The sequence below is a fragment of the Manis javanica genome, chromosome 7, assembly GCF_040802235.1.
Source record: "Manis javanica isolate MJ-LG chromosome 7, MJ_LKY, whole genome shotgun sequence".
Lineage (NCBI taxonomy): Eukaryota > Metazoa > Chordata > Mammalia > Pholidota > Manidae > Manis > Manis javanica.
Window position 1 is genome coordinate 79,610,933 of NC_133162.1, and position 24,046 is coordinate 79,634,978.

General features: G+C 48.9%; 1 protein-coding gene across 6 annotated transcripts in view; it reads left to right on the forward strand.

The window, feature by feature from the left end:
* OGDHL (oxoglutarate dehydrogenase L) overlaps positions 1-24,046 on the forward strand; it is a 77,323-nt gene that overhangs the window by 42,045 nt on the left and 11,232 nt on the right. For 2 of the 6 annotated variants that reach the window (XM_017663596.3, XM_017663599.3), the window contains exons 1-11: positions 5,587-5,721; positions 7,877-7,948; positions 9,228-9,432; positions 11,153-11,323; positions 17,707-17,809; positions 18,228-18,343; positions 18,490-18,644; positions 19,397-19,543; positions 21,302-21,392; positions 23,546-23,725; positions 23,918-24,046. In XM_017663596.3, the coding sequence (XP_017519085.3) occupies positions 9,229-9,432; positions 11,153-11,323; positions 17,707-17,809; positions 18,228-18,343; positions 18,490-18,644; positions 19,397-19,543; positions 21,302-21,392; positions 23,546-23,725; positions 23,918-24,046 (1,296 nt within the window). In that variant the 5' untranslated portion in view covers positions 5,587-5,721; positions 7,877-7,948; position 9,228. Of the gene's footprint in view, positions 1-5,552; positions 5,722-6,601; positions 6,698-7,876; positions 7,949-9,227; positions 9,433-11,152; positions 11,324-17,706; positions 17,810-18,227; positions 18,344-18,489; positions 18,645-19,396; positions 19,544-21,301; positions 21,393-23,545; positions 23,726-23,917 lie in introns of those variants that run through there. The other 4 variants (XM_017663597.3, XM_017663598.3, XM_036999487.2 and 1 more) reach the window with 4 other exon arrangements.

Sequence of the window (24,046 nt, forward strand, 5' to 3'; positions counted from 1 at the left end):
TGGAGTTTATCTCTGCTGTTTCTGTGGGCGTGGCCTGGCTGGGCCTGCTCCTCCAAAATGGTGGAACCCCGTTGTAGGGGGAGTGGCTGGGAGGCTATTTATCACTGTAAGGGGTCTCTGTGCTCCCTGTTGCCCAGGTGGTTAGAGTGCCCAGAGATCCCCAGATTCCCTGCCTCTGGTCTAAGTGTCCTGTCCTGCCCCTGTAAGACTTCCAAAAAGCACTCTCCAAACCAAAACAACAACAGCAACAACGAAAGAGGTAAAAAGAAAAAAAAAAAAAGAATAGAAGAAACGCACGATTTTCTTTGTCCTCAGGTGCCGGTCCCATGCACCCGCTCACCGGTACTACTGCACTGCCTCCCTAGCACCGGGGTCCCTGTCCCTTCAAGGCTTCCAAAAAGCACATGCCAAAAAAAAAAAGGGAAAAATGCGCGGTATTATTTGTCCTCAGGCATCCTTCCCAGGCACCCGCCCACTGGTCCTGCCATCCTGCCTACCTAGCACTGGGGTTCCTGTCCCTCCATGGCCTCCAAAAATCACTCGCCAAGAAAAAAGGGAAAAACGCGCAACCCTCTCCGTCCCCAGCCGCCGGTTCCAGGCTCCCGCTCACCGGCCCTGCCGCCCTGCCTCCCTGGCACTGGAGTCCGTGTCCCCCTAAGGCCTCTAAAAAGCACTCGCCAAAAAGAAAGAAAAAAAAAAAAGCAGAAATGCGTGATTTTCTTTGTCCTCAGGCACCCGTCCCAGGCACCTGCCCACCGGTCTTGCTGCCCTGCCTCCCTGGTATTGGGTTCCCCGTCCCTCCAAGGCTTCCAAAAAGCACTTGCCAAAAAAAAAAAAAAAGGGGAGAAACGTGTGATTTTCTTTGTCCTCAGGCGCCGGCCCTAGGCCCCCACCCACCGGTCCCACCGCCCTGCCTCCCTAGTATTGGGAAAAACACGTGATTTTCTTTGTCCCCAGGCACCGGTCTCAGGCACCCACTCACCAGTCTTACTGCCCTGTTTTGCTTGTATTGGGGTCCCTGTCCCTTTAAGGCTTCCAAAAAGCACTCGCCAAAAAGGAAAAAAAAGGGGGGAAAAACGCGCGATTTTCTCCGTCCTCAGGCGCCGGTCTCAGGCAGCCACCCTCCAGTCCCTCCGCCCTGCCTCCCTAGCACTGGGGTCCCTGTCCCTTTAAGGCTTCCAAAAAGCACTCGCCAAAAAAAAAAAAACCGCTCAGGTTTCTTTCCACCCACTGGGAGCTCGGGGGAGGGGCGCTCGGGTCCCTCTCGTCCGGGGCTTGTATCTTACCCCCTTGCAAGGCGCTGGGTTCTTACAGGTGTAGATGTGGTCTGGATGTTGTCCTGTGTCCTCTGGTCTCTATTTTAGGAAGAGTTTTCTTTGTTATATTTTCATAGATCTATGTGTTTTTTGGAAGAGATTTCCACTGCTCTACTCACGCTGCCATCTTGGCTCTGCTTCCCAATCCCTCCTTCAAATTTAAAGAATAGTCTTTCCAGATAAAGTAATCTTGGTTCTAGTCCCTTCTGCTTCATTGCAGTAAGTAGATTATCCCATTCCCTTCTGGCCTGTAAGGTTTATGCTGAGAAGTCTAATGATAGCCTGATGGACTTTCCTTTGTATGTGAACTTATTTCTCCCTCTGGCTGCTTTTAGCAGTCTGTCCTTTTCCTTGATATTTGCCATTTTAATTACTATGTATCTTCGTGTTGTCTCCCTTAGGTCCCTTGTTTTGGGAGATCTGTGGATCTCCATGACCTGAGAGTCTATCTCCTTCTGCAGATGGGGGAGTTTTTAGCAATTACCTCCTCAAAGACATTTTCTATCCCTTTTTCTCTCTCTTCTTCTTCTGGTACCCCTATAATGCAAATATTGTTCCATTTGGATTGGTCACACAGTTCTCCCAATATTCTTTATTCTTAGAGATCCTTTTTTCTCTTTGTGCCTCAGCTTCTTTGTATTCCTCTTCTCTACTTTCTATTTCATTTATCATCTCCTCCACCATATGTAATCTGCTTTTAATACCATCCATTGTGCTCTTCAACAATTGGATCACTGACTGGAATTCATTCCTGAGTTCTTGAATATCTTTCCATACCTCCATTAGCATGTTAATGATTTTTATTTCAAACTCCCTTTCAGGAAGTGTCATGAGGTCCATGTCATCTTTCTCAGGAGTTATATTAATTTTACTTGGAACCAGTTTCCTTTGGTGTTACATATTTGTATATGGCGCCCTCTAGTGTCCAGAAGCTCTACCCTCTGGAGCTGCTCAGCCCCTGAAGCAATGTCACGGATTGCAGTGGAGTGGTATTGGTACCTGAGGGGAGAAAAGAGCTGTTTCCTCCTTCCCAGCTTCTCTGCCTGTCTCCACTGCCTGAACCAGTGGGCAGAGCACACAGGTATAAGCCTCTATGCTTTGTGTTTGTTGTTGCTGTAGACAGATCTTCCTTCTGGTTGGCCTAACACCAGGGTAGGTTTTGTTGATTTGGGAGCCAGGTGGGGCTGGCTGGGAGTTAAGTTGCAGTAGGCTGCCTATCACGGAGGGGGTCCTTGGAGCTGTGTAGCCAGTCAGAGAGCTGGAGCACCTGGAAATCGTGAAAACTCCCTACCTGCTGTGCAGACTGGACTGGACTTGGACAATTTTATCTACCTGTCCTTTCTCCTGGGAAGTAAGTTCTGTGCCATCCTTGTCCCTTTAGCAGTCCTCTTGCTAATGGCTTCCTTTTTAGGTAGTCTCTCAGATTACCTGCCTTTCTTTTGTCCCAGAGCAGCCAGATATGGATTGCCTTTTCCACAGGTGGCTGAAATCTCAGTCTCTTCAGGAATTCTGCCTGTCTTAGCTTTTGAATTGCCTAATCACGAGAATATCATGAAAGCACCATGAAATGTAGGTTTCTTCTCCCAGAGCAGATCTCCCGAGTTAGGTATTCAGCAGTCCCAGGCCTCCACTCCCTCCCCGCTCCATTTCTCTTCCTCCCACTAGTGAGCTGGGGTGGGGGTAGGGCTTGGGTCCTGCCAGGCCACAGCTTTGGTAAGTTACCCTGTTCTGCAGGATCTGCTCTTTTTTCCAAGTGTATGCAGTCTGGCACAGTCCTCTTTCCTGTTGCTCTTTCAGGATTAGTTGTATTAATTATATTTTCATATTATATGCGGTTTTAGGAGGAAGCCTCTGTCTCACCTCTCATGTTGCCATCTTTAATCTTCTTTTCTGGTACTTTTAGTCAAAGAACTCTCAATGAACCCTGACCTTCTGCATACACAAACTTGCTTATCTGTCAGGATCCAAGTCATGTGTCATTTACTCATTCATTTATTTATTCAGCAAATATTTACTAAAAACATACTATGAGTTGAGTACTATAAATGCTGGAGATATAATAGTAAGTTAAACAGGTATGGTCCTTGGCTATATGGACCTTAAAATATCTCCAAAATATCAACTTGGTCAGGGGAACTTTAGATGCAGAGGGTAGAATTAATCATATTCTTCCATTTGTGGCACCTGTCAGTATTGGTATGGGCAATTGGTTAATTGCTTCATATCCACACCCACCACCAACCTTTTCCCCATATAGGCAATTATATTAATGTATTTGATACATGTTTGAATCTGTTCTTGTGAAATGTATATTATAGTTTTGTGGGCTTGTGCTTTTAATTAACACAGAGTATTTCATTACCTATTTCTTTTAGATTCTTAATTTTATTCATAAGTATGGTAGCATGCCTGAAGTATTTGAGAAGAGATAATGGGTGTTAGAAGCATATGTATGGATTTTGGCTTTTATGAGTAAGATGGAAGGTCATTTGTGGGGTTTGAGCAGAGGGGCAACAAGATTTAAATTCGTGTTTTACAAAGAAAACTCTGCTTGCTGTTTTTAAATTAAAATTAATTGGTGCAAGAGTTTAAGCAAAGAGGCCAGCTAGTTAGGGGGCTCTTGCAATGATCTATGGGAAAATTGATGGTGGTTTGAACTGTGGACATATATATTCCTACATGAGGAACTCCTATACGTAAATGAGAAGAAAATTCAACAGGAAACCTGCAAAACTAATGAAGCTGGGGCTCTTATTTGTGGAGTTGAAGAATGAATTTAGGAAACACTCAAGGTAGGAGAGCCAGGGAGAGGCTTTTATTTAGAGATACAGTGAGAGGACAGAGCTCAGCCAGGAGGGGACAAGAGAGCCTGTAGTTGTGTGTTGTCTAGGGGTTTTATAGGCAGTTGAGGATTTTTGGGAACCGGATAAAGGGCTTAGGGATGTGGACTTGTTAAGTCATTCCTGAACACTTAAAAATTAACTTAACACAAGATATACTGCTCTGCTTTCTCCCTGGGATACTGGCATCTTGGTCTGGGAGCATATCAAACAAGGCTGTCTGCCCAGATCCCGAGGTGGGCTGAGTTATTGTCTGTTTGCTAAAGTGTGAATTAAGAATCTTCTTAACTTTCTGGTTGTTAAAATGCAATCTAATCTTTAAGATGGAATCCTTCCTGTCTTTTACTATGCTGTGTACTGCTGGGCCTGCATGGTAAATTAGTTACCCAGTTTACAAATCACCTCATCAGGTCTGAAGGAGGAAAGACAGCACATAAGCCTGGGCCTTTTAGCATGCTAACATGAATCTTACACATGATTACAAACGATTAGCAAAGTAAAAACATGGGCTGCTTACCTTTATCTAAGGAATATTAACTGACCTCACTGAAGAATGACTTTAGAGCTTAATGTTTAACATGTAGTTTTGGTAGGGGGCTTCCTTGCATATTGTTACACTGCTCTGACTGTAATTATCTTGCCTTGCTTTTTCCAGAGGCCCCCACCCTACTCTGACTACACCCATGGTCTCTGTCTCACTAACAAACAATTTGAGATGCAAATCATTAATGATCAGAGAAATGGCTATTAAGCAGTAATACAACATTGCATCTGTTATTCTGGCAAAATAATTGTTGGCTGGGATATGAGGACTTAAAAGTTCTCTTGCACTGTTAATGGGAATACAGAATCAAGAGCAATGTGACACTTCTGAGTCAAGGTAAGTAAACACATGCCCATAAGCCAGCAATTCAACTCCTGGTTATATATTTCAGAGAAATTGCCACACGGTTTCATAAGGGAATGTGTAGGAAGATGTTCATTGCAGCATTGTTTATAGCAACAGAGAGGTGAAGGCAGCCTAGTTCTCCATCACTGGGACAATAGATGGGTAAGTGTGTATCAGGCTTTGTGAAAAGCACTTTATATGAATTATTCTCATCTTTTTTTCAAAACAGCCCTAAGATAGTGGGATTTTTAATAGCATCCCGTTTTATGGTCGATTAAATGGAAACTACCCTCATGTACACACAAACGGCTGCTTATTTTCTGGTAACTCTCTTTAGCAGTCAGAGGACTCTGAGGTTCGGGGGTTCAGAAGCGGTGGGCCTTCCTGGTCTCCGGGCCACAGGGGGTCGTCCAGCCTTGGGCAGGACCTTCACTTCCGGGTCCGGGCGCCCTGGGGCTTGGGCTGTCAGCACCGCGGACAGCGCCAGCGGGGCAGGGGCGGGGCGTCCATAGACGTCACGACGCGCCGAGTCTCGGGGGCGCGCGCTTGCGGGCTGCCGGCGCCGCCGCGTCATATGACCCAGGTAATTAGCTCGTCGTGCTGTGCACACCCTGCTCGCAGACCCCAGACCTGCAGCCTCCTGGACCGCGCTGCCGCGCGGACCCCCCCAGGCCTGGTGAGCGCGGCGGTCCCTCCCTTCCAGGTCCCTGCGCCTCTTCTCCCGCCGTTTCAGGCGCGGCCCCTTTGCCCCTTGCTCCCGGGTCCCCGGCCACTGCTGCCCTCAGTCCTGAGCCGAGGCCTCCAGGGGGAGGTGGGAGGGAGAGAGAGCGTGACCTTGGTTCCGCCCTTGGCTGGCCGTATCCTCCCCGAGGACCCCAGTTTTATTGTACGCCTGACCCTGTGAGAGCAGTGTTTTGTATAAAGGAACAAAGCGCTAATGGTGGGGTTTCAAGCATCAGCGAGGGTTCTCTACCCCGAATAACACAGACTGTCCACGCTTCCTTTCGTGACCTGGGGAGGAGCCTGCTGCTCTTTGCCCTCCCAGGGAGTCGGGAGCCCGTTGGGGCTGGGGAGAATCCCTTTGTTGTGTGCCTGGCGAGACACCCCGGCAGCTTCGAAATCTCAGGGCCTCGTGGCGGCAGAGCCCTTATAGAAACGTTTTACCAGCTGGGGAGTCTGAGGCCTTGAGAAAGGCCAGACTGGCCCGAGGTCGCAGCCAGCGTGGGAAGTACTCCCATCCCCGGAGAGATGTCGGGGGAGGGGCACGGGGATAGCCCTGAGGTCCCAGTAGGGGGCAGTGGGCATTAACCAGACCTCAAAGGCCTAATACCCTTGCACCACGGGGCCCAAGTCCATCGGCCCGTGTAACTCATCCTGTGCAACTCCTACACACACATCCTGCTGCCTCTTGGAAACAGGCCGCATCTACCTTTGTACTTTTCCCACCTCTGGGCTTTTTAACTCAGGCCCTTCATCTCTGCCAAGAAAATAAACACACACTCTCCTTGCCTCCCTTTCACTTAGGAGTCTGCTTTGGGTGGCCTTCTCGGGTCCAGCAAACTGGAGTTGGAGTTTATTCCTGAGAAAAGCCCACCCAATTCTCAGAATGTGGGGCCAGACTAGGCCTGCAGCATCATGAGTTCAGCTTTAAGGTTTTGGGGCGCGCCCCTTTCAGGATCTCTGTTAACAGATCTCTAAAATGGCTATATCCTAAAGTAGTCTTCATCAGTCATAACCAGTTGTTGGTTCTGGGGGTGGGATGGGGAGTGGAATGGTACTGCCCTTGTCCCTATAGACAAGACCCCCAAAAGCTGCTTGGAGCAACCTGTTAGTCCACTGGAGGCTGGGCTGGGCAGGGGGTTCTCAGGGAACCTGACTCTGACTTTTCACCTCTGTCTTTACTGGTGTGGGCAGGACCTGGCAGGGTTAGCTGGGGCTCTGGTTGCAGATACTGTCCCCATCCCTCTAGCGCTCCTAGGTCCTTAAGCTCTGCTGGGATGGGGACAGGAGTGGCCTGCTAGGTACCCTCCTGCAGGCTGGGTGAAGGCCACAGCAGTTCCAGCTATCTCAGACCGTTCAGTGTTTACAAAACAGTGTTCCTGCACCGGCCCAGGCAGGACACAGCCAGGCTTTGTTACTACACCCCTACTCCCAGCCATCCTGTTACCTGTGGGTGGGTGGGTGGGGGTGCTGGCAGAGCAACTCTGGCTGCAGTCATTGGAAAGTGCATTGTCATAAAGAGAAATCTCAGGTTACATCTTGACTCTGCAGTGAGAAGGTTATAGGCCCGAACCACACAGAACCCCATCACCAGTTTAACCTCTTGGTACTTTAGTTTCCCTGTTTATTAAGTGGGACTAATCCAAGTGCCCACCTCATGAGATTGTTAAATGAGCACTGTGCCTGCCCCAGAGTTGGTGCTCACTTGTGTGCTTTTATTTTTATTTCCCTGAGGAAAGGTCTTGGCATCTTGTCCCTGTGCCTTAGAGTGGGTAGGATAGAGCTTCCTGGATTGGTTGGATTCTCCTGATGTCCTAGGCCAGTAGCTTCTTGGTCAGGTCACCATCTGGGCTGGGGCAGCTCTGTATTGGCTCAGGCCTCAGGGACAGCCCGAGGTAGAGCAGGGTCTTGGACCCCAGCCCTCTGACCACAAAGCCCATGCCTGGAGCCCCCACGCAGCACCTAGCCGGAGGGCGTTGCTCACAGGCTATCTGGGCATGGAGCCAGGAGCTTCAGGGGCTGGGCATGTGGGAAGGAAGTTTAGGACATTTGGAGCTCAGGGTCCTCCCCTGCTGTGGGATGTATTTGGTCTTTAATTTTCCTCTATTCAGACTTGCTGCTGTTGCCCTGCGGAGCACAATTACCTTCGCTTGAGAAGACCACCTGCCTTCCCTTTGTCTCATGTGAGTTTGGAGGTAGAGGGGAAGGAGGCAGGCTGGGAGGGCTATGCCTTGCTTTGGGGCCTTACCCATGTAGAAGGTCCACCTGGATGGTTCTGGAACTTGGTTTTCCTGATGATGGGGGAGGGGCCCTGTTAGCTGGGCACACCTGGCTGCAGAGGCATAGGCTGACCTGGGAACCAATTATGCCCCGGAGGGCATGTTTTCTGGGACTGAGTTGTGAAGGGGCCCTCCAGGATTGGAGGAGACTCTTAGTATTCGTGTCTTCCAGGGGGTGGAGGAAGGGTTAGAGTTAGGGTTTCCCCCTCACTCCCACACAGTTGAAAGCCTGTTATGCAGGAATTTTCCTTGGGAAAGTTAAGGTGACATAATGGGGGTGAGGTGAACTCCAGTTCTTATTCCTCTCCAGCCGAGATGGGTTTCCAGTCCCTACGTACCCCTCAACTGTTAGCCATCCTGAGTGACCCTGGTCCTGAGTGTAGGTTCTGGGCAGGGGGCAGGAACCAGAGAGGGCAGCTCCAGCTGAGAGCTGGGCTGGATGTGGGGCCTGCCTTCTGGTCAGCTCTTCCCTCTGCCCCCTACTGCTTTGCCCAGTGCCCTTCCTTCTCTGAGATTCGGTCCTCCCCACTGTGAAGTGGGGCCATTTCAACCTGTGTCATTGGCCTTTTAGCATGGGAGGGTTGCTCTGGGCTGGTACTGCAGTGGGAGGAGGTTATTGGTCACTTTTGTCACAATGACCTGAGACTCAGGAGTGCAGTGGGCCTTCTGAGATAGTGCAGCTCAGCCAGACCCCTTTCTTTCAGCTTGTTCCTGACCAGGCAGTGCACACCCAGCACCTGGAGGACTCCTTGCCCAAGTTCCAGGGTGTCTGGCTGCATGGCCTATTCCTTGGCGGTGCTGCTTGCACATGCCCTGACCCTCAGAGCAGGCTCCGGAGCTTGAGCTGGGTGTGCCCTGAGGCAGGGCCTGGGCGGTACTTGTCTTTGCATCAGGCTTTGGGGGCAGCAGGGAGAGAATGCAGGCTGGGGTGGGTGGGCAAAGGACTGGGGCTCAGGGATGCTGAGTAGCTGCAGGTGGAGTTTATTGAGCTGAGAGCTCCTGATAGGTAGCCAATCTGGGAGGGTTGGCAGACTGTCGCACCCACCTCTGTCTCATCACTGCCTAAGCCCAGAGCCACCTGCCCAGTAGTACCAACAATGATAGACGAGTGCACACTGGCTGCCAGTGCCTCCTTCTGTCCTGGTCCTGTGGTTTATGCCTCTTCCTCATTGCCTGTGTCCAGAATGAGTCAGCTGAGGCTGCTGCCGTACCGGCTTGGGGCGCAGGCCGCAAGGCTCCTGGTCCTGCACAACGTCCAGATACTCAGATGGTGCAGCAGGTCTTCTGGGCCACCAGCCACCTTCTCAAGCAGCAGAGGTGGAGATGGCTCCAGTTACATGGAGGAGATGTACATCGCCTGGTTGGAAAATCCCCAGAGTGTCCATAAGGTGGGCACCCCAAACCTGCCTGCTGTGTAGGAGGGAATCTCCTGGGCCCCAGCTGTGGAGCAGTAGTGGGGAGAAGCAACTTACTTGCTCTGTGATTTTGGGCAGGCATCTTGTCACTTAGACCTTCTGTCATCTCTGTGAAAGAGCCTTGTCCTAGTGCTGGGTGATGGAAGTCTGTTGCTTTCCTATTGTTGAACCAGTCAGGGTGTGGTGGTCTGGCCTGAGAGGCTCTAACAGGGTCCTGCTCAGCCACACCTGGACTGAGAGCTGCCCCTGTCATGTTAGTCAGGCTGGGCTGTCTCCAGATGGCCCCTTGTTAGATAGTTAGGGGCGTATGTATTGAGCTGATAAAATAAATGCCCTGCTGATGTTTAAAAAAAATCAGAAGACAGGGTAACAAGTGAAAAGTGAAGCTTCTCCCCCTCTCTTCACTCACAGTCCTCAGAGGAAAGTAATCTGTTCACATGATCCAAACCAGGAACTATAAACTTATACAGTAAGACTCCCTTCCAATCCATCCCTTCTTTCTCAGCTCCCACCTGGCTTGTCCTCCAATTCTCAGTTTCTTCTGTGTCCTTTCAGAGTTTCTTAAGGTAAACTTACTGCAAACATAACTCTAATGCTTTTTACCCAAATGTAATGTATTAATAGACTGTTTAGTTCCAGGCTTTGTTCACTTAGCATGCATCTCCAAGATCGTCCATGTCAGAACAGCATAGTCCCCCTTGTTCTGTTTTCCAGCCACATAGAATTCCATTTTGTGTGGCTGTGTCATTCCCAGCCCCATGGCGGCTCATTCCCCATCTCCAGCTGTCATCACCAGCACTGAGTTGCATAATCTTGTACATTCGCTATCTTGTACAGGATGAATTCCCCAAAGGAATTGTTGGCTCAAAGAGTATCTGTGTATATCATTTTGATGTGTATTGCCAAATTGCTTTCCACAGCTCTTGTACCCTCTTACTCTCTCACCATTACTGTATGAGAGTGTGTAGTGGAAGGCACTTCGGTGTGTTCTGCTGGAACATGGAGCTGCATGTGCGTATGCACGTCTGCTGTTTGCTTCTACACGAACCATAGCAAACCATACATCCTCTTCAGCTTTGTTCACTTTACAATATCTTGGGAATATTCCATATCCACAATAGTTAATGCACCTTATTTTTTTTTTTAAAGACTGCCCAATCTTCCAGAATCTAAATTTACCATCATTTACTTAACTAGTTTCCTATTGATCACCACTTTGTTTTAATGTTGTCATTTTATTGTAGTCCTATAGGGAACATTCTTCAGTGTACATGTAGGTACACATGTATAATACATTCATAGAATAAATTATTAGCAGTGGAATTGCAGGGTCAAAAGATACATGCATTGAAAATGTTGAGGGCCTGCCTGCCAAATTGCCGTCCATAAAGGTCTCCTCCCACTTGCAGAGTGTGGGGGCATGTTTCCCCCATGGGTAGAAGCCCTTGTCACACATGAAGCCCCTGGTCATAAGTTTTAGCCTTTCCCTATCCCCTGCTAGCTGGATCCTGGAGAGATCTGGACTTTGGGTTGGGGGCCTGGGCAGGTTGTGAGAGGTCTTCTCAGCAGGGTCCTAGAGAGGCCCTGAGAACTCTAGTGGTGAAGGAATGCCTGACACTCCCTAGGGCTCCAGCCAGGCTGCCCCCACTTCTTCCAGTCCCTGACTCAGCTGTTGTCTTCTTCCCCTGCCCAGTCCTGGGACAGCTTCTTCCGGAAAGCCAGTGAGGAAGCCTCTTGGGGCCCGGCTCAGCCACGTCCTCCCTTTGTTGTCCCTGAGAGCAGGCCAGCAGTCTCGAGTTGGACCAAGACCAGCAAGCTGGTGGAGGACCACCTGGCCGTGCAGTCCTTGATCCGGGCCTACCAGGTGAGCAGCCGGGAGGGCACAGGCTGCCAGGCTGGACTGGCTTCTTGGGGTTGGCAAGGGGCAGGTAGGAGGGAAATCACTTGGCTCTGGTGTCACCCTCAGAGAGCCCTTCTCTGAATCTGCCTTTGGGTGCCTCTTGCCTCCTGGCAGCCTCTTGCCTCCTGCTACTCCATACCGTTCATATCACCACCCTCCTGGTATTTGTTGTGCATACTGATTTGTCTGTGGTCTTCCTCATGGAATGTTATCTGTCTCACACACTGCACCTGGAACCTGGAGGAGTACCTAGTTAGTAATCAGCTGTAAAGGTTGAATGAAAGTTAAGTAGATTGACCCTTGTTAATGTCTGTTTCCCCTTATTGACTGAGCATTGCATGAGGACAGGGACTGATACACAGCAGTGCTTAATTAGTGTTTATGGAATGAATGAACAGGTCGGTCAGCAGCTCTCCCTACCAGCAGCTCTGTTCTGGAGACCTGGGCTCTCGCCTGCTGGGTGTGTAGCCTGGGCCCCTGCTCTGTCAGAATCCTGATGATGCTCTGTATTCTTGGTCTTGACTGAACAGGACTAATTGGATGGCTGCTCATGGTGTTCATGCCATAACAAGCGTAACCATTTGGAATCTCTCTGGGAATTGGTGGCGGAGGGTATTTCATAAGATGACCTTGTCATTCAGACATGCAGAAGAAAGGACACAGGCCTCCCAGGCCCTTGGCAGAGAGTTCATGGGAGGGAGCAGCAGGTTGCTGCAGGAGCAGGGAGGCCCTAGCAGATGGAAATGGTGCCTAGCCTTTCAATGAAGCACTGTGTGTGGTATGGCAACTTCATTGTCGTGCACCAGCTGTGCTGGCGTGCAAGAGGGAAGGTGAGCAGGACTGGGCTCCCTCACTGGCCTGAGGACCCGTGGAGTGTGGGCCACCTGCAGGCAAACAGCTTTGGTTGTAATTATATGTTTCTTGGCTGGGTGAAAGAAGCATAAAGTGATGTAACCATTGACTCAACAAGGAAGAAAACGGGGCTCTAAAACTATTGAATAACATTCAGGGTGCTACCTGAGGGCCTTATCTTCAGAGCACAGTGCCCAGCTCTTCAGCTGCTTTTTGTTCTTTAACTAGAACTTTGTTTTTTAACTTAACAAGCACTGAACAGTCCTTCTGGCAGGGTAATCTCTGGATTCCGGCAAGTTACTTTGTATTTGCGTAGTGAAAATCTGCCAAAGATTGTCCCTGATAGGACTAAGCTCCCACCAGGGGAGCTGCGCCCCTCACAGGCCGGGAGGAGACAGAGTTCTGTTTGACTCATTTGCACCCAGTACTGAAAGAACCCCAAACTTATTATTATGGACATTTTCAAACACATAAAAGGTTAGAAGAATTATGTAGTGAACCCCCACATCAATCCATACAGGGTCAGTCTTGATTCATCTCTTAACCACCTCTGGCCCTCACCTATTGGCCACTGACTATTCTGAAGCAAGTCCCAGACGTGTGATTGCATTCATCACACATTTCAGTAGGTATTTCTAGAGATAAAGGATCTTTAAAAAAATACACCATGATGGCATTCTCACACCTAATATTAATAACAAAAGTCCTGATGTCATTAGGTGTCCAGTTGGTATTCATGCTTGCCTGTTTGTCTTATGATTTCTTTTTCCTGCTTGTTTTAATCAGGATCCAAATAGAGCACAGATTCTGATATACTGATATGCTTGTAAATCTCCTGTACTCTGCAGGTTCCCCTCAATTTCTTTTTGCCTCTTGCCTTTTTTTTTTTTTTTTTGGTAGAAGAAACCAGTTGTTTGTCCTGTAGTTTTCCTGAGCCTGGGTTTTTCTGATTGCATCCCCATGGTGTCACTTCATTTCTCTGTTTGTCCCATGTAATTTCTTTAAATTGGTAGTTAGATCTAGAAGCTTTATCCAATATAGATTTGGTTTTTTTGTTTCAAAATCAGCTTCCTGGTGGTGATGGGCACTTAAGCAGTTGGCAGCTATGGATGATTATTTCCTGAACACAATAATTCATTAGGGGTGGCAAAAATACTGGTATTCAAATTCTTTCTTTCTGTATTTGTTACCTGAAATACTTGTATCAGGAGAAACTTCCTTTTGTCAGCTCCGTTTATCCTGAGGTACAAATTGTATAGGACAGGCAGAATCAGTGCTTGATTTTTCTTTTTACTGACTGATTTCAAAATTACGAGGTGGTTTTCCAGCATCTTTCAAAGATGGCCTCCCTACAATGGTTTTTCTTAAGTTTTTCATAGGGTGCATGCATTTAAACATATTTGATGAGTTTCAACCTGTCAGAGATACTATCCTTACCATCGCTCAGAATGTGTCCTTATTTTCAGCCGCAGCAGTTTGAGCACCCCTCTGCTGTCTGGTATGGTGCACAATGCTCTGAGTTCATCTCATACATTTCTGCCCAGCTCTGAAACTGGCCGGTTCTTCGGGGGGTGCTGGCAGCGTGCACCACTAACACAGGAGAACAAACAGGGTAACAACTAAACAGTTTAGTGCTCTGACCATGACTTCTGTGCCTTCGCAGTGTTAGAGACAGAAAATATGTACTTGTTTAAAAGATAACGTGCATTATGGGTTTATACTGATGCTTTTACATACTTCAAAGGTAGGAGGTAGGGTTTGTCCTTGGCCTCATTGATCCTATATCACCATCTCCTTTTAAAGATGCCAAGATAGAGGGCCTCATAGACACTAATTCAATGACTTACTTGATTTTCCCACAACCCACCCACATGGTCTTAGAATACAGTTCTAGTGTTGCGGCTGCTGATGGGTAATAGAAACGAATTGATGGTCTTTTTGCTGGCAGTTCTGTTCGTCTTTAGGGACTATTCTGTTGGTCAATTGGAATAGTTCCTCTCTGTAGTTATGCCACCAAGTGGATACGTTAATTCATTTTTTTTACTTTCAATTTTTAAACTTAATTTTGTTTTATAGTGCTGTCAAATATTTACAAGATTCCAATGTCAAACCTTTGAAATAGGATATATTCTCAAAAGCTGAGTTTCTAGCCCTGCCTCTCTACTCTGTTTTGTCCCTTTGCCATAGATAATAATTTTTCTTATATTCTAACTTACTCTTTTTTTTTTAGGAGAGCAAGGCAGAGGCTTTTATTTAGAGAGAAAATGAGAGGACAGAGCTCCTGGCTCATGCCAGGAGGGGGCAAGAGAGCCCCGGGGTGGTGCGTTGTCTAGGGGTTTTATAGACGATTGAGAGACAAAGGCCTAGGGATGCGCACCTGCTAAGGGGTCCCAAAATGTTCATCTTTGAAGAGACATTAAGTTTCTTATTAGTCTTCTGGGTTATTTACAAGAAATTTACTGCTCTGATTCCCCCCCAGGATAGCAGTTTCCTGGTCTGGGAGCATATCACTCACGACTGCCTGCTTTGCTCCCAAGGTGGGCTGAGTTATTGTCTGTTTGTTAAAGAGTATGTTAAGAAAGTTACTCTTTAACAAATTGGGTTTTTAAATGAATGCGATCTTATTTTCAAGGTGGAATCCTTCCTGTTTGTTTTGGGCTCACTTGTTAAATTGCCCAAGTGGCAATCACTTGACTAGGGCTGGAGGAAGAAAAGCAGCACCTGGGTAAAGTCAGAAAACTAAGGTGGTCCTTCCAACAGGCCAGAGCAAATCCCACAATGGATTATTTTACTTTGCTTTTCTGGAGGCTCTCACCCCACTCTATAGACCATGGTCCTTGTCTCATTCCCCCCTCTATAGATGGAGACCCTAGCTGCTGCTAGGGAAAGGGGGCCACAACCACTCTGGCTGCTTCATGCTGAGCGGGTGTGCGGTAAAGGGTGCAGCTAGGTCTCTATCACTTGTCAGCTGAGAGGCCTTGGAAGATGGCCATTTTCATCCTGGGTTCCATTTCCATCACCATTTGCAGCTTTATGGCCTCAAAAAGATTTAGAAAACCAGCTCCATATCGTAGTAGTCCATGGGACTTCTGGGCCTGACATAGCTTGGACTTGCTTTCAGAGTTCCTCAAGTGAATCAGAGGCATATTGTGGATATTTTGGAATGTACACATAATACACAACTTCAACTATAGCACAGGTCCCACCTGTGCTACTGTTCAGATGTCTAGTGACATTCTATTTTGTATAACTGCTTGGTGCATTAGTTTAAGTTTAGTATTTAGGAGAGCTATTCCTTGGGTAGTATCATTTAAGCCCTTTTTGAGTAAAATTGGTGAAGGATTTGATATGCCAAATGACATCTTCTAAACAAAGAGATGATATAAAAACGGAGGTTAGATAATCATATCAATGAAAAACACTCCTAGTCCATTGATGCTGGAGGCTTGGGAATTTTGCAGGGTGTGGGATGTTCTTAGCCCAACATCCTTGCAACCAAGGAAATCCCAGAGTGCACTTCACTATCCACCCTGGAGGGAGCCACGGCCGGAGATTAGTTCTGCACAGCCAGTGAGTGCAGTTAGGGGCTGACCAACAGAAACCAGGGAGGGTTGTTCAATCTGTGGCAAGCCAATGTACAAATTTCTTTGTTCCCAGCAGAGGGAAGCCTTTTGATTTAAGCATCTTGCCGTTGGAGTAACCCAAATGTACTCGTCCCAGATTTGAAAAAAAAAAACTACATTCATATCTGTGATTATTTGCATGGAGAATTGGCACATTGGAGGCATTTTGTGGTTGAGGTAGAGCTATAATGGTAGTTCAAATTTTTTGTACCATCATAGGAGAAGGGTAGTGTATGCCCTTTAACTTATTGAGACTTTAGACATGAGAAACTGCTGTGATAATTAGAAAACCCATTGTAATTTTTCGAAATTAAGAGCAGACTAATAGCTTAAGGAAACTTTGTCCTTTTAAAAAATAGAGAACAAAATTCTAATTTTGATACTAAAACTCATTTTCTTTAATTTCACATAGCATGACTATATCATTTCTTCCACAAACTTTCTATAACTTTCTTTTTTTACGTTCAGAGTTCTCCCTCTTTAAATAACCAGCTGTACTTTAGAACAAAGTTACCTTCTTTTTTACCCTTAATAAAATACATTTCAGTTCTATATATCTTCTCTTATTAAAACACACATCTTTTTCAGCATGCAGAGATGTTTTCCTTATTGTTCTAAGTAGTTTTAATTAGAACTTAAAACCATTAGAAACTTGTTTTTGGTAAACACTGTGAAGTAAGCTATTGTAAATTGTTACACTAGCATTCTTTAGATTGACAAATTTATGAACACATTTTATAATTTCTGGAAACATGTTCTTTACAGCAGAATTTCTCACTAAGCACAAAATATGTCCACTTAGCAAAACTTTAAGGTTTTAGGTTACTGCAAAGATTTTCAAGCCATTTGTAGGTATACACTCTGTAACACACACACACTTTTAACACACAGTTATTAAGAAATTCAGTTACTACGCTTATTAAAGTTCACTCGTTCTTAACCACCATGCTAGATTACTTACAAAACCTTCACTAAACATGACAAAGTCAAGCCTCTCTTTAAGCATTCTTGTCTGTTGAATGATTTAAGCTAGGCTGTATTGCAGAAGATAAATTTCTGTCTCAGGGAGTCTAATTTAAAAACCTCCCAATTTTTGAGGATAATTATGAACCCAGTAAGTAGAATAGATTTCTAATAAAAGGATTTAGAAAACCAGTTTTATATTGTAATAGTCCTCAGGACATTTGACCATTTTCCTTCCTTGTGGCAAAATAAATTTAGCTGCATAACCTTATTATATTGTATACTTCTCTCAGGGGCTGAGCCTCTCTAGTCAGAGAGTTTGTATTGAGGCCAGGCTTGTGTGCAGAATACAACTTACTCTTTTAATGCACATATTTGTATATATACAAATATATGCAAATGCATATATTTACTCATATCTCCCCTTTCTTAGGTAGTGGGTAGTTTGCCACACACACTTTTCTATAATTTGTTTTTTGCTTAACAATATTTTGCAGAGACCACCTCCTAGGAGCAGATAGGGATTTTCCTTTCTCTTTGAATAGCTCTTTAGTACTTCCAAGTGTGGACCTACCATTTCCATATGCCAGTGTCCTATTGATGGACATTTGGGAATTTCTAGAATTTCACAGTTCCCAACAGTATTGTAGTGAATACTTATGTGTATGTATCCTTTCCTGTTCTTGAAAGCTGCGTGTTGTACTTTTAACCAAAGTTGAGCTCCTGCTACCTCAGTGGCCATGGCAGGGCCCTCATAAGCAACTGTGCGGAGTGGCTGGGTGCTGGAGACATGTGGAAACTTGAAATTCTGAAGCGGGAAGTGAGGGGCAAAGGCCACAAACCTCCCTTTTGGTGAGGTTCTGTCCAGCTGCTTCCCAGCCTGACCCTGACCTTTTCCCCTTCTCCCAGATCCGAGGCCACCATGTGGCCCAGCTGGACCCCCTGGGCATTCTGGATGCAGACCTGGACTCTTTTGTGCCCTCAGACTTAATCACAACCATCGATAAATTGGGTGAGACTTCCTGTTGCCCTGGTGATGCCGGAGCCAGCAGGTGCCTGTGGCCCAGTGAGGGGCTTGTAGTCCACCATGCTTCAAATCCCTGGGACCCAGTGAGCAACCCAGGAGGCTTTCTTTTGACTGCCCATCTGCTGCATGGTGTCCCTGTGAGGACTGTCTCCCCATCTTATCTAGGTGGTCACCATGCTCAGCAAGCTTGAGAGACATGTCCAGGACTGTCTCATGGCAGCAAGCTGGCTCTACTCTTAGCCTCTGTTCCCTGCAGACAGAGGGTCCATGAGCTTTAGGCTGGTCCTAGCGGGGGGGGTACCTGTGGAACTGTTGAGAGGTCGGAGATACTGCTGGGCCCCACCTGGGCCTGATCCCTCTCCTCCTCTCTGCTACCTGGGCTGTGTTGTGTGTGCCTTCCCAGCCTTCTACGACCTGCGGGAGGCCGACCTCGATAAGGAGTTCCAGTTGCCCACAACCACCTTCATTGGGGGCTCTGAGCACACCCTCTCCCTGCGGGAGATCATTCGGCGCCTGGAGGTGAGCCCAGGCTGGCGAGCCCAGCACTGGTGATGGAATTCTCTGGAGTGCATTAGAAGGAGGGAGGGAGGGTGCTGCCTTTTCTGTTTCAGAAGGGCAGTCATCCTGTTTCCTAGTTCCTGTGGAGTCTCCATCTCTCCCCACAGAGCACCTATTGCCAGCACATTGGCCTGGAGTTCATGTTCATCAATGATGTAGAGCAGTGCCAGTGGATCCGGCAGAAGTTTGAGACCCCTGGCGTGATGCAGTTCTCCAGTGAGGAGAAGCGGACCCTGCTGGCCCGGCTGGTGCGCTCCATGAGGTTAGGCCCTCAGCACTGTCCCAGAAAGCCCGTGTGCTTGGAGGGATCTACTCCAGGGCTGTACGAGTTATCCCAGGCTCTAGCTTAGAAATTAGGGAGATGCCTGGCCTGGCAAAGACAGCCAGGACTGGATGGGCCTCACCCCCTAAGGGGGAAGCCCTGGGGCCAGGTGCTCAGGCTGAGCTGGGCAGGAAGGCAGGGATGGGGCTCCAGGAGAACATGACAGCAGGGGCCCACTGAGCAAAGCAGATGTGGCAGAAAGTGGCTGTGGGAATGTTAGAGCAGAAGATGTCCCTGCGTGAAGTGAGTGCAGCAGCACCTCCCCTCATGCAGGGCACCACCCGCTAGGCTTCTCTGAAGCTGGACCCCCAGGGCTGTAGGAGCCTGGAAGGGCATCTGGCTCGGCTGCTGGGTGCAGAGTACATCCTTGAGTGGTGAGGTTTGGGTTGGAGTTCGGGTTGAGTGCTGAGGAGGTTGTTGGGGACTGGGAGAGCCCTGTGCATGCACGGGCATGGCTGAGAGCAGGGCCATGGCTCGTTGGAGCAGTTTGAGTGGAAGGGGGAGAGAGGGTGATAGCTGACTGCTGCAGGCAGAGGTTTTCAGATAAGCCGGGAGGATACCTCTGCTGTTTGGGTCATGCAGTGGGGGTACTTTGCAGCTTCCTATGTCCTGGGCGTCCAGCTCAGAGCCCTCACAAGCAGCCACTGTAAGCTCCAGTCTCTCCATCCTTTCCCTTCTCTTTTTCCAAGCAGGTTTGAAGACTTCCTGGCCCGGAAGTGGTCATCAGAGAAGCGGTTTGGTCTGGAGGGCTGTGAGGTCATGATTCCTGCCCTCAAAACCATCATTGACAAGTCCAGCGAGATGGGAATTGAGAATGTTATTCTGGGGATGCCACACAGGTGGGCTGCCCCCCCTCTACAGATGGAGGTGTAGGGGGGATGAAAATCAGAGCAGGGGTGGTGGTGGTGGGACCTGGGGGTAGAGGCGGGGTAGTCTAGAAAGTTCTCTCAGTTCCTGGGTCCCAGCCTGCCCATTGCAGGAAGAGCCACACACTTGGCCAAAGCCTTGTGGAGCTAGGGACCAAAGAGGTTCCTCAGACTCGGTTTCTCTCTCACCACATTGCGGCTGCCCCACGGAGGGTCAGAATTTCAGGGATGTGTCATGCTTCTTGAGGTTCCTATGGACAAGGAGATGTGGAGGGGGCATGTCCCAGGGAAGTAAGGACAGGGCCTGGCAGGTGGCCCTGGGTTGGCATCTTTTTGAGGGCATCTCTGGAGGTGAGCTGAGGATTTGTTCTCCTGGCTTCAAGCTGACTGCATGTTTCCCTGTGACCTGGATAAAGACTTGGAAGGCTGGCCTGGCAACTGGGCATTTACCTCTGAACTGGAGCCTGTGGGCTAATGAAGAGTATAGCCTGGAGGCAGAGACCAAGGTGGGCAGGGATCCTGCAGAAGTAGGTGTAAGAGGAAGTGCTGAGCTGACTGGGACAAAGCCCCAGTTTCCTGTGCCTGTTTCCCTCTGCTCACGGTTGGCTGGCCCAGGATGTCATCAGCACAGAGGTTGTCCACGTGTCCAAATGCAGTGTGAGGAGGACCCTATCCTGTGGCCTGGCTGGACAGGAGCTTGGGGTTTGTCTGTCACAGGCTCCTTGCTCTGAGGGGTCCAGAAATGCTCAGTGGTCTGAGGCAGCCTGTATACGCAGGGCTTCAGTGGAGCTATGGGAGAGGATGGCTCAGGTAGTCAGAGGCAGCTTTGGGACTGGATAGTGGTACTGGGCAGGCTCTGGTCCTGAGGAGGTCTCTGGAAGCCAAGGGGCTGTTCTAAGGCCTCTGTAGTGGGCAAGGGGGCGTTTGTGACTGGAGGGCTTGCCCAGAGGGACTGAGGTTGTTTATGTAGCTCCTGTGGCCCCATAGGCCTGCCCCTGCAGAACAGGAGCAGCCCTCCTGGAAGAGGGCTGCCCTTCAGCCACAGGGCCCTGTGGGGCTGGAGGTCGGGCTGGGCTGTGTGCAGGTCTGGGACTGGCATCTGCTGGTGGGCTGGAGGGGGTGAGTTCTGAGTCATCCCCGGAGCCTCCATCAGGCTGGTAGTACCCCTGGATAAAATGCCCCATCATGGGAAGTTGAGGCTGGACTGGAGAATCCTTGGTCCCTTGCTGTTTTCCTGCCCCCCAACCCTCCACCCCTCAGACCCTAGCAACCCTGAATAGCTCCTCTGATAACTCCTGATCTTAGGGTCATTGCAGTCCTTTTCCCTATCCTGCTTCAAGATGCTGCTGGGTTGGTAGGTGGGGGGTAAGAATTGTGTATGAGCAGCTGTGATGCATTAGCAGATTGGGGTCAAAGTAGTGAGTAGGGCTCAGCTTTTGGAAGGCATCCTGCCATGAGGCTGGGTGGCTCCCTGCTCATAAGGGCCCCTGGAATCTGAGACGTGATAGGGTGTCTGCCTTGCAGGAGCTGGCCAGCCATGACCACTCATGTGTCTTATAGATTGAGACAGGACAGAGAGCAGGGCCTCCCTTGGGCTCCACCCAAAGGGTTCCCCCAACTTCTCTGCTGATTCTGATAGGTCCCAGGTGGGCAGGGAGCTGGGCAATGTGGGGACCTACTGAGGGTGGTGGCCTCTGCACCAGGTGAGAGCCCAACTCTCTCTGGCTCCAGGGGCAGGCTGAATGTGCTGGCCAACGTGATCCGCAAGGACTTGGAGCAGATCTTCTGCCAGTTTGACCCCAAGCTGGAGGCGGCAGATGAGGTGGGTGCCAAGCCCTGGTCTCAAGAGCCCCTGGAGAACAGGATGTTTGGGAGGTGCCTGAGGAGTGACTGAACCAGGAGTATCTAGGCTCAGACAGACCTTGAGAAGGACAGCTATGCACAGGAGTGGGAGGGAGGTTGGGCATGTTTGCGTGAGGCCACTAAGGCATTGTGGAGCGAGTGCTGTGTGGTCTCTAATAGCTGGGAGAGCCCTCACCTCAGATAATCTGGGCCAGCCCCACTGTTCCCAGTTAGGGAAACTGAAGCCCAGAGATGCAGTGAAGTACCAGAAGGTGTTTACTTTAGTCTTTGTGGCCGTGCCTGTGCACAACGTCCTGTCCTCCAGCCCAGAAGGGCCTCTGCACTCCCTTGTTTGCCTTGGGAAGTCAGGACGGTTTCCTGGTCCACTGATGAGCAGAGGAAACACTTTTGCTGACACCCACTTCCTGGCAGGCATCTCTGAGACTCCAGCATGCAGTACAGGTGCTTAGTTGATTAAAATGAGTCACATTAAATGACTGCTCCAAGGTTGTCTAGCGCATTAGGACAGAGCAGGGACTAGAATCCACATCTGCTGACTTCCAGCCTAGAATCTTCCTGAGACCCTATTCATTTTGCTCAGGTACTTTCACCTCTGTCAGCCTCAGTTTGCTCTTCTGTCAAATGGGGATAAAAGTACCTGCCCCTAGGATGATTGGGGAATCAAAGAGTGATGTGTAAACCATAAATCCTGGCTAAAAAATACTGTTAAAAAGAGTATTTAGTAGATTTTTTTTAAATTAAAGAAGTAAAAGCATTGTTGAAAAAAAAGCTTATACAGTAAGAGTAAGGTTCCCTGCTGAGACCCTTTTCCTGCTCCCCAGATGTTCTCCTGAGGCCAGTTTTTATTTGTATTAGGGTGTGTACTTCCATAAATGTTCCACCCAAGTACCAACACATATGTTTGTCCAGTTCAGCCTTACTTACTTGTAAAAGGCCCAGGGGGTAGCTGTGACAGTGTTCTCGGCATCTTGTGTTTCACTGCACGAGTTGCTGTTGCATAGCACACAGGAGCTCCCAAGCTTCAAGTGTCCCATTGGCTTATGTTGCTTTCTGTCGATGGGCATGCAGTTGTTGTACTGAGTGTGTTTGACGTGTGTGAGTACGTTGCTCGTGGTGTCTGAGAGATGCAGTGGCTGGAGCTCAAGGGGCAGGACTAAATAACGCTCTAAGAGCTTTTGGACATCAGCAAACCCACCCACAGTGTGTGCAAGAGTCCCAGGCCCCCATCTTCCCTTTGTTGAATCTTCCTGTCTTTTTCACCATGATATGTGCAACAGTGATTGCATTTGAACATATTTCTGTGTTATAAAGTGATTGCGTTTGAACGTATTTCTTTGTTGTGAATTTGAGTATCTTTTCACAGATTTTTTAGCCATGTTTATTTTTCTGTAATTTCCTCTAAATGGCTTTTTGTCCTTTTTCTGTGGGCTTTTGGGCTTTATCTTACCGATTTGTAGAAGGGCTTTATATATGTGAGGGAGTTAGCCCTTGGCCTGCATTTGTCATATAAATATGTTTCTCAGCTTGATTTTCCCCCTAACATAGTGCATGGGTTTGCTGCCCCCTTGACAGGTTTATTAGATTTTAGCTATCTTGTCTTTTATGGCTTCTGAGGTTTGTGCATTGTTTAGATAGGCCCTCCCTCCTCCAGGTTCATAACATGTCATGTTGCCCTCTGACAGCATGGCTTCATCTGCCGTGTGTACATTTTTGGTCACTTTGGTGTAGAGTTAGGTAGGGGTCCAGCTCCAGTGTTTGCCCGGAGGCCTAGCTAGTGGCCTAGCACCAGTGTTGAGCCGCCCTTCATTTTTCTGCTTTCACTGTGCTGGCTGGTGCCTCACCCCTCTCCAGGCTGTCCTCATTAATGTGGAGAGGCTGTGATGAGGGAGCTTGTCTGGCCTCTGAGCCACCGCCCAGGGAAACTGCCTGCCCACCTCAGGCCATCCTGGAGGGCAAGGAGAGCCATGTTGAGGGGAATGGGGAAGAGTAGTTCAGGGATAGCACAGTCTCCCCAGGAAGCAGAATCGGGATGTCCCAGCTCTACCCTGGGCTCGCATGTGGGCCCGTCATCTGGGACGGGAGGGGTTCATCACATCCCACCTCAACCTGCAGGGCTCCGGGGATGTCAAGTACCACCTCGGCATGTACCATGAGAGGATCAACCGAGTCACAAACAGGAACATCACTTTGTCCCTTGTGGCCAACCCCTCCCACCTGGAAGCTGTGGACCCTGTGGTGCAGGGGAAGACGAAGGCAGAGCAGTTTTACCGAGGGGATGCTCTGGGCAAGAAGGTGGGCTCACTGGGATCCTGAGGGGTGGGCTCTGAAGGCCTGGGTGCTTGGGCTGGGCCATGAAGGGTAGGTGTGAGGGGTGGACTCTAAGGGCTGTGCTCTGAGGGGCCAGGCCCTGGATCTCTGCAGTGTAGGCAGCAGGGCTGGGCTGCGTGGGCTGGGGCTTCTCCTGGCTCACATCCTGCCCTGTAGGTCATGTCCATCCTGGTCCATGGAGATGCTGCCTTTGCCGGCCAGGGTGTCGTCTATGAGACCTTCCACCTGAGCGACTTGCCCTCTTACACCACCAACGGTACTGTGCACATCGTCGTCAATAACCAG